Source organism: Diaphorina citri, unplaced genomic scaffold, assembly GCF_000475195.1.
Source record: "Diaphorina citri unplaced genomic scaffold, Diaci psyllid genome assembly version 1.1 scaffold4411, whole genome shotgun sequence".
Taxonomy (NCBI): Eukaryota; Metazoa; Arthropoda; class Insecta; order Hemiptera; family Psyllidae; genus Diaphorina; species Diaphorina citri.
The window spans coordinates 1-10,914 of NW_007381810.1; the positions used below are offsets into that span (position 1 = coordinate 1).

A 10,914-nucleotide genomic window follows, 5' to 3' on the forward strand; every position below is an offset into this window, starting at 1 on the left:
AATGCTCCACACACGCGCCACTCAGGGTCAATAAAAAAATTTGGTGAGCATCGATATTGCCTAATAAATTGGGTGTGTAAGCTAATTTGAAACGTCACACCTTTCTTCTTCTTTCTCTAAGCATACATCTCCCTTGAGCCTTTGTCCTGGACAAGAATAATGGGGTAGCCTCCTGAGGACCACGTCAAATTTGTGTTTGTAGTCACAGCGGACCAATGTCCACACATGTGGACAACTGCCTTGTAGTAACTGGGGACCGAGCTAATTTTCACCTTTGTAGTCATAGTGGACCAATGTCCACAAATGTGGACATTTCAAGTATCATCACTAGAGTGAAGCTAGCAACTAAACGCAGCAACTTATTTCAATAAAACTTGATCTCTCCACTAGGTGACAATCTAGAGCTTCTGTTTGTTTATTTACATTCATATTTTTCTTCAAAAAAACATTTCAAATTTTGATTTTAATGGAAGAAGACCGCATGATGCAGGTAGCTCGTACTTCAAAGGTAAGTTTTGGCTTTATTTTTTATTCTCTCTTGAAATAAATTAGTTTTCTCAGCAGTAGAGGTGTATTACAGTATTGTTAGGCATAATTTAGAACATCTTCTTGTTTTTAAGGTCCAAAAATTCATCCTCAAAAAAAGTCCACCTCTGTGGACATTGGTCCATTATGAAGACAAACATTTTCCAAATTAACAATGTTTATCATTTTGCTTCCTTTTCAGTAATCATGGCCAAGTTGACAGATGAGGAAGTTTTACAGATTTTGTCAGAGGGAAACACATTTGACTTTGAGATTGATGAACCAGAAGGAGAATTGGACATGTTTAAGGATTTTTATGCAGGATTTGCACAACAAGCAAGACGAAATGAGGATGATAATATGAGTACCTAATAGCAGTGAAGAGATTTCTTGAAAACATTGTGACAGGATGTCCAAATTATTCTTTCAACTCCTGAACATGCTAGAATATTATTCCTTCAACTCCTATACATACTTATCCTCCTTAGAAACAAATGTTCCTATTTTTAGTTGATTACTTTTTTCTTTTGTTACCCACCAAGAAATGTGCCTTTTTATTTTTATTTAATAAGGTACCTGCCTAGTACCTATGTCCAATAGGTACGTATATGCTTACCTATTTTCTTCTATTCGATTCGATTGCCATAGATTTTCAGGTCCAGAAATGTCGATAAGGTCCATTGAGCACTTAATTGTTTTACCATTAATTTTTACAGTTTAAAAAAAAAAAAAAAAAAACAAAAAAACAAAAAAAAAAACAAACAAATTAACCACCTACTTACAATATTAATACCTATAGAATTTATTTTCCTTTCTTCTATTACGCTATCTCTGTATAATTTGAAATACCCTTTCTGTTCTTTTTTTATATGAACCTACCTACCTATTAAGAATTAAAATATAATTATGTACATACTTTGAACTTTTTGTTTTCATACATAATAATAAATTACAAGATTAGTTAGTTACTTTTACTTATAGGGTTGAGAAGTATAATACATGTAGATGCCTAATTTTATTAGGAACCTTCTTATAAATAGAGCATCATAAAATTCATGTAGTTATGCCATATAAATTTCATTTTGATTGCCCTTCACCATCAGGTTTAATACTAAAATCATCACTAAGGTAAAATACAACAACTCATAAGTAAACTTAAACTTAGTTTAAAATCATATGACAAATTAATTTTATTAATATTTTGCTCTAATAAAAATAATTATTTCTCATGAAAACCCGTGTTTAACTTTTTATAACCTGTTAAATAAAATATTATGATGTATAAAATAGATTATCTCTTTGTTCTGTTATCTTTTTTCGTAAGGAGCAACCTTTTCAGGAAGGTAGGCAATTCAACCTGATTCTCAATGTGACCTCCCTAGGTTGAATAACCTGAGTACCTAAGCCTTTGTTTAAGGCCAGCCACTCACTATCAAGTACACCTGATCAGGTCCGCCTGCCAGGTCTACGTAGCTGATACCCTGATGAGCACACATACTATCAGGTAGACTTGACAGGCGGACCTGATAACCTTTTCTGGGCTTTCAACACATCGTCCAGTGTCCATGATAAGTGTCAAGTCTAATTATAAACTAATTTTGATTTCTAAGTCGCATGAAATTGAGAAAGTTATAGGCCACTCTGGCGACTGACAAAAAGTAAGCTCTGTTAAGGATGATAACACCTCTGTAAAAAGCCAGATGGTTGATCTTTTGAGCTCGTCTGAACATGAACATCAACTGTCTCCTGGTTTGGTTGGTGCATTTGTGCCAGTTACAGTTGATGATGGAGCGACGGATATCTTCACTACATGTGTTGTATGTTTCCGCACTCTCACAGATGAAATAATACTTCCAAGCGATTGCCAGGAAAAAGATCAGGGACTTGTAAAATCGAATGCCAGATTTGTTATCTAAGATGACAACCATTTGATAGAGACAGAGTGAGATTGTTAGGTTGGTGGAGATGACTATTAAAGCCACTGCGGGAGAAAGCAGTGTCGTTAGCTGGAATGAAAAATTAACAAATTTTGTAGCGTATCTAAATTAGAGACTAGATGTGGATTATCTGAATTTAAATCTCTTAAAATTAAAAATATCTTTTGACCTACTTCGTCTTGAAATTGAAGCAGCATTTGGTGAAATTTGATGATCTTACTGTAATGTCTTTTCTCATTTATCTCTTTTTTCTTGCTCAGTAGGTAATGCTGTTTTTTAGTTACTATTAATGTCTGCTTCATTGATACTGTAGGATGATTGTATTCTTGTATGGATTCTTCAATCTCCAAGTCTCCTAGCATCATTATTTTTTGACACAGGATTTCATAATATCCTTCCATTTGAAATGTTGTCAGTGGCAATAGGGAAAGTAATGAAGGTAATATGTGTACAAGCAAGTACAAGTAGTAAACTTCCAATATGAAAATGGCTACATACTGCCAGCCTTCTGTCTCGTCAAAGAGCACGAAATATACAGGAATAGGAAGTTGTTTGGCAGGGTATTTAGATCTGTAGACATGGCGTCGGGTTTCAGTTTCTTCCTGTGAAAGTGGGATAAATGCTTCCAAAACATTTCCAACTCCTGCACAAATTAACAAACAAAAGAAGAAATTATAGTACAACTTTCCTCGTCGATTCCATTTCTCAATGATCTTCATGTCCGCATTACTGAATGGTTGGTCCATGAAGTCAAGAATAGTCCCAAGTCTAGTACAAATCCTTATTCTATAGAGCATTGCCAAGTAAAACGTTACGCTAAGTATTTGTTCGATGAGATCTTGGAACAAATAGGGTAAGCTTCGAGAGGATCTTAGAGTGACATTTAGAAAATTTGGTAATATAATCACAAGGAACGTGAAATGGCGGACACCAACTTTCAGGTTTTGCAACACGTTCTTCATTCTGCTTTCAGATTTATTTTTTGCGCGGAAAAACAACATTGTTTTTAGGGTCATGAAACAATGAAGTGATGGATTCTGCATCGTGATAATGGGTTTTAAGAAACAATCCTATGAGAAAAGAGAAAAATAAAATCCACCAATTTTAAACTAAGAAAAGAACTTTTTAAATTAAGTAATAATAGAACACTTCCACTGTATTCGAATCCGGATTTAAATGACAGATCCAATTCATATGAATAAAACCTATTAAGGACGCGTGGTGGATTTTTAACTGTTCCCTCCCTTAAGTATACAGCCTACCCTACTGCTGTTATAATAATTAATGCTAATTATTAGGCTCTCAGATACCCCCCTCCCTCCCTGGACAAAATCCTGGCTATGGCCCTTGTTAAGGCCCGTTCCCACTTGTTGTGAGTTTCATCCGATTTTTTCCCCCAAAAAGGAGTTTTTAATGATCCAAACGGTAGTTCTAAAAATTCCTTTTTGGATCATTAAAAATCTGGTGTGAACATCACACGACTTTCCTTATCCTATTGAATGATGCTGATTTGGGTGTTCTTGTTATCTCTAACCGTTTAGTCGGTATAGCTGAAAACCGCCAAAAAGCGGTCAAAATACCGCCAACCGCAGCACCTATCTCAACCAAACGTTTTGAGTTGCATCCTTGTCACATTTGTGAACTACCTACATACCAAATTTCTAGTCTCTAGCTCATACCGTTCCCGAGATAGGTATTTTTAAATTACACCAAAAACCGCCAAAAAGCGGTAAAATGCCGCCAACCGTTGCACCGATCTTAACTAAAAGTTTCGTGTCAAATCCTTGTCACATTTGACAGCTGCATGCCAAATTTCAAGTCTCTAGCTCTTACCGTTCTCGAGATATTTTTTTTACAGACAGACACATAGACAGACGGACAGACACACACACGGACCAATGGCTGAAACTTTGGATTTAGGCTCTAGGGACCTCAAAACGTGTTTTGGCACTAAAAACTGACCATCGAAAATTTGACCCGATTACATTACTTTCCTTCCTATAGGATAAGGAAAAGTAAAAAGGAAAAACTACATATAAAGAAAAGAAGGATAAACCGGACTCAAAGAAGACGATAGAGACTGAGAAGGAACTGACATCTTTGGATTATTAAAAACTCCTTTTTGGAGGATTAAAAATTCTCCCATTAGTGAAATCTCTCATGAAGTCATGGGTGAAACCCACTATAAGAGTGTTCCCACTACGCAATACACGATTTTTTCTGAACGACAAGTGGAAACAGTCCTTTAGTCCCGCTGGCAATTAAAAGCAGATTATATCAGTGTAAATGGAAAGAGCTAGTTATAATCAAACATGTCACGCTACAGAAATATATTATCTCTTAGTAGCGCTGTCAAACGGTTTTGACTTGGCGGGGCGGAGTACTACACTCTTTAATTACACTTTGAAAATTTTCACCCCGAAAATTTCATACTCTGTCCCTATGATTAAGATTAAATGGAACAATTAAAATCCACTACGTGGTCTAAATTATAGCCCACCATGGGCGTAAGAAGGGGGGGGGGCAGCTGCCCCCCCCTAGAAATTTTCAAAAAGTATGCAACCTTGAAGAGGTTACACAAGAAGTCTAAAAAAATCGCCTGCAGCGCTGAAAATTTTAGTTTCACTGATACTTTAGACCTAATTTTCAAAAATTTCGCCTGCGGTGGTAAAGTTTTGGAATTCGATCGGACTGCGGCGTTGAAAAAAAAAAAAAAAAAAAAAAAAAAAAAATCCCCTGCGGCGCGGGAAATTTTAGTCTAAAGGTGAAATTGAGCTTGGTCCTTTGTTACTACAAAGCGGATGTCCACGCATGTGGACATTGGTCCTCAGGAGGGTAGGCAGAAAGAGAGATAGAAAGAAGGGAAGGGTGACAGCGAGAGCGAGAGAGAGAGAGAGAGAGAGAGAGAGAATTGAACGGCAGAGAAGACAGTTTTTCTTTTTCCCTTTTTACTTTCCTTATTTTAATTTCAACAAGCAGGGTCCGTCCCTCCGGGAATTTTTTAGCCCGTAGTGATTACAGAAAATCAGTACCTATGTACCTGCAAGGCAGACGCGCTACCCTCCAAGCTCACTAGGCTGGCTTGAGTAACCTCTTCTGGGCTTTCAACACATCGTCCAGTGTCCATGATAAGTGTCAAGTCTAATTATAAACTAATTTTGATTTCTAAGTCGCATGAAATTGAGAAAGTTATAGGCCACTCTGGCGACTGACAAAAAGTAAGCTCTGTTAAGGATGATAACACCTCTGTAAAAAGCCAGATGGTTGATCTTTTGAGCTCGTCTGAACATGAACATCAACTGTCTCCTGGTTTGGTTGGTGCATTTGTGCCAGTTACAGTTGATGATGGAGCGACGGATATCTTCACTACATGTGTTGTATGTTTCCGCACTCTCACAGATGAAATAATACTTCCAAGCGATTGCCAGGAAAAAGATCAGGGACTTGTAAAATCGAATGCCAGATTTGTTATCTAAGATGACAACCATTTGATAGAGACAGAGTGAGATTGTTAGGTTGGTGGAGATGACTAAACAACAGCTCTTTCCATATTGGATGTAGGTAGGTATACTTCTAAAAGTCCGTTTTTTTTATTATTAAAAATGTCTTACGATTCTTAGCTATCAAGTTCAGGTATAGGTACTACGGTATGGGCATGCTACGGCACAGACCACATGAGTGGTCTAAAGTAGCAGTTGTTTCATTGGCATACGAAATAAAAACGGCAGTGAAACACTCATATCATCCCTAAAACATAAAACAATAATAAATGAAAAATAATAGGTACGTCGCAATTGATTTGATGTTCAATTTTACAATTTGATCTCAATGGATTCATTCTGATTATAATAGGTAATACCTAATAATTATTATTGTTCCATTATTTATCCCCCGCTTCTTGTCCCTTGATACCTGCCTGAATAAATTCACAAAGCGAGAAAGCCTCATTTTGTAGATACCCCACCCTCTGGTTTCTATAGGTACCTAGGCATTGATAATGAATGACATTATTAAAAATTTATGGAAATATTTCCTCAATAAATACCAAAAATAATTCCACAATTTGTACCTACCTACCTACCTACCTACCTACATTATTGCATTTGCCTATAGATAACTATATGTAATGTAATAATACCTGATACAGTTAGATAAACACACGTATAGACAGGTAGGTAATTTACTTTTTTTTTGCCTGAATGTGTTTATTTATTAAAATTCTGTTTGTACCTACCTACCTACATCAGAGGGGACCATTCAAATTTCAATGGGAGCAAAAATTAATTGCTTTTTTTCCCCCAAAATTTTCGAATCTGCTCCATTCGTTAAAAATGTAGAAAAATAATTCTGTACTGTTTATACATTCACACGTGCGATCCCCAGCCTAGTTAATACGAGTAGATTGGAGGGTCTGCCTTGTAAATGCCAGGTCGCGGGTTCGATTCTCGCCCGGGGCGGATTTTATCCTTAACAGATAAGGTTCGTTCTCGGAACGGCTGCAGGATTCTCCTATCCTGTCTTCCCTCTCTTTTCGCTTTTTAGACGATAAAAGCTTAGCAGACAATTCCCTGCCTCGGTGGTGTACTGGTGTAGTGGTCAAGACGCTCGCCTGGTGAACAGGAGGGCGTGGGTTCAATCCCAGCCGAGGTATGGAATTTTATCCTCAATATAATGAGTATACAATGTGTACACTCGTACGTACAAACAAAAGTTAATTATTGTTTACTAGGATGATGTAAATAATAGGTAGGTATTATTTATTAATAATAATTTTTACTGGGATAACATTATCACCTACCTGGGACACATAAATTATTTCAAATGACGTATAAAATCCATGAAAATGAACAACCCTTTTTTCGTCTGTAAAAAAAGTACCTACCTATCAAAGTATTTAATAGTTTTACTATCAATAATCCAAGGTACTCATATCCATGCAGTCATCATTTCTTAGTTAGCAACTTGGGAAATTTAACAGGATCGCTTTTCATTTCGTCTTCAATTACACTTTACATTTTAGTCCTTCGGGCCAGATTGTGTGTTCAAAAGTGAACTCTTGTGCAAACAATGTCCTTTATTATTTGTCTAGGCCTAGGAGAGAGTTGTTCACCAAGTTTTTTTTTATAGAATTTGCGAAGTCCTAATTAGTCCCAGCTAGGAGTCTCATAACATGATCACTTTTGTTCTCAATAAATTGCAGATAGGGTACCTACCTAAATAATAAAATAACACCTTAGCTCGAAAATGTAACAGGGAATAATACAAATTTGCTTTCATACCATGGACTGGGGATTTTAACAAAACAATGAAGAAGCACGGGGTTACAAGGGATTTATTTTTCAATTTACACATAAAGAGAGGATTTGACAACACCTATAAAGTTTGGGGAGATTTTAGTTCATAGTAAATTAAAATTTACGACATTAAAGGAAAACAAATGAAATGACTAAATTAATTTATGAAGGGGCTACACAAAAAGTTTAAAAAATCGCCTGCGGCGCGGCGCTGAAAATTTTAATTTTGGTGAGACTGGATTTCTCAAGATTGTACAGACCAAAAATTTCGCCTGCGGCGCTCTAATTTATTTTGCTCAATTTATCGTTCAGTTAGGATAAGAAATGTATAGAAAAATACGAATATCTAAGAATTAGGTGCGACAAAAATTAACTCGTCACAAGCATGAGATACATATTTATCTACCTACTTTTTGTAATAAATGAGTACCTACATCTGGTGGGAGTTCAAGCTCATACTCGTAGATCAAAGAAAAAGAATTTAATGATATCAAATGACTTGAACCCTAATTTTGGAAGAAAAAAATTCGCCTGCGGCGCAATTTCTTGTCCAAATTGGGGATTCAAAAACCATGGTTTCACCTCCAAGGTTTCAGCAATATTAGGCTGAGGTGACCTCGTATTTAACGCCATTTTCATTAGAAATTCAGGTCACTCGCTGAACTTATTTCTCGTCCAAATTGGGGATTCAAAAACCATGGTATCACCTCCAAGGTTTCAGCAATATTAGGCTGAGGTGACCTCGTATTTAACGCCATTTTCATTAGAAATTCAGGTCACTCGCTGAACTTTCGTATATTTATGTGAACGTATAGTTTTTCCATTACTCGTATTATTGTAGGGTGGGTGTCTACTGCTCTTCCAATTTCCCCGGGAATTTCATCGGAGCAAGCGTCCACGTCTATTATTTCATTACCATTACCTTTCATTTGATTCAAACATTAAAACTGGACCGAGATCTGCTTTTTGTCTCACAATTTACAAATGATACTCACATCATCAAATTATTCGTGAAAAGTTTATTTTCCTTTCGGAATTTCCAATCTTCTGAAGTTTGTTTCCTCTCTTTTGGCGTGGTAGTGGTAGCGCCTGTACTAAACCATAGGAAAGAATTATTCGTGAAAAGTTTATTTTCCTTTCGGAATTTCCAATCTTCTGAAATTTGTTTCCTCTCTTTTGGCGTGGCAGTGGTACCGCCTGTACTAAACCATAGGAAATCCAAGATGGCGAGCCACCGATATCGGTTCCGTTTCCGAAAGAAAAATACATCTAAACTTTGCACTTCAATGCCCGAACTTCGTTACGAAAATGTGTTTTGGTTTCTGTTCACGAGCAGAAGATTTTCGTAATGGTTATGGTTATGGGAATATTATGAAGAATACAAAATATCGCTAACAAGTACCTATTAAGCAACAAATTAAGGTAAAGTACAGGATTACCCGAAATATCCGAACAGTGTGTTTACTCGAAATAAACTGACTCCTGAATATATATTATTTACAATACGATAAGGTAGGGGGAGTAGGTAGGTATGTACAAAAATAGTATGCAGGTATGCCTAACCCAGTATAGGTATAACTAAGGTCTAACTATAACAAAAACCCAATGTTTATAGCTGCGGCCACAACCAAACTCCGTTTAACTCTTGGAGTAAGCAATCTAATGGAGCAGTTGCAAATGGGTAAAAATTAAAAATAAATGGTCGATTCCTATGTAAAGAGTTGGGAAAAATCCAAATCTGAGGTCAAAACTCCGAAAAAATAACTGTAAAAGGTCGAAAATTCACTTTTTATTTTCCGTTCTAATGAAAGAGTTTAAACATGTGTGACGTCAGACTTTACGCAGTTGTTTTTTTCGTCCGTTAGGTAGCGCCACTATGCAAGCGCGGTAGCGGAGGAGCAGAAAGAACTGCGCAGAAACGTATGCGCACAAACACATTAATGCGTTGCCTGCGAGGGAGCTTTGCTCGGGACATTTGATGTGACGTCATCGCCTACGGGAGCGTATGCCGTGACGTCAAAGTTCACGATTTACCGGCATTAAATCGATTTATCTAGAAGTCGTAGAAGAAAAAGAAAAATTCCGTTGGTCCTGCAGTTTTCCTGCTCTATGACTTTGAAACATCAACCAAGTAAGCGCAACTGATCTATTGGTTGATTTAAAATTTTCAGCCAATCAGATTGCTTAATCAAAGAGTTAAACTTAATCCGAGCTTAAACTATGTTTTTGTGGCCCCCGGCCATTATAAAAGTTACATTTCTTCCAACACACAATTATTATCTCTGTCTAGAGTCAAAGTAACCCATCAAGGTAGTGGCCCCCGGCCATTATAAAAGTTACATTTCTTCCAACACACAATTATTATCTCTGTCTAGAGTCAAAGTAACCCATCAAGGTATACATAATGGATAAGGTTTCATTTTCATTATAAAAATTATTATAGTATACCTTGTCTTTCATCTCAAAGATAAGGAACTGAACCATAATACCAACTTTAATCCGGAAATTATCAACAATTGCCCTGGAGAAAGAAAGAGAGAGAGAGAGCGCTAATCAAGAATGCAACGTTTGCAAGAAGTTCAAAATGATTCAAATGCAAATTCTCAAACTGCATGACAAAAGAACTCAATAAATAAAATAAAGAAACCACAAAAGCAAACATAATATTTTCCTTCTTTTTACTTTCAAATTCTATACGGTACCTACCTAGGTAGGTACGTTAGTAATTTATCCACGTAAATTTATTTGACTTGTTTGAGTAATCTCATTTTGAAGCTAGGTACCTTTTGTTTAGTCAGCTTCCTTTAATTCGTTCTTCTACCAAAAATGTTTTTTATAGGGAGGTTTCCTTTTGCAATTAAACTAATGAAATGAGTTTTTTTTTTTTTTTTTACTAAAAGTTGGAAGATTATCAATACCTATTTTCTATAGTATAGTTTTTCCGATTTGGTTGTTCCCCATAATTCCTGACTGTCCACTAATAAGATTTTGTTGTTGCCGTTATAGCACTTACTTTATTGGTGGTTAAAGAAAAGACAGCAGGGAAGAAAGAAAGGAAAAAGGAAAAAAATAAAGAGAGATTGAAAGAGAGAGAGAGAGAGAGAGAGAGAGAGAGAGAGAGAGAGAGAGAGAGAGAGAGAGAGAGAGAGAGAGAGAGA

General features: G+C 36.4%; 1 protein-coding gene across 1 annotated transcript; it reads right to left on the minus strand.

Annotated features, from left to right (window-relative positions):
- Positions 1–2,117: 2,117 nt before the first annotated feature.
- Positions 2,118–5,950, minus strand: LOC108253894. Its single transcript, XM_017448684.1, has 3 exons — positions 5,707–5,950; positions 2,747–3,105; positions 2,118–2,531 (listed from the first exon to the last, which is right to left on the minus strand). The coding sequence occupies exons 1-3, from the start codon at positions 5,948–5,950 to the stop codon at positions 2,118–2,120; spliced, it is 1,017 nt and encodes a 338-aa protein (XP_017304173.1).
- Positions 5,951–10,914: the final 4,964 nt, after the last annotated feature.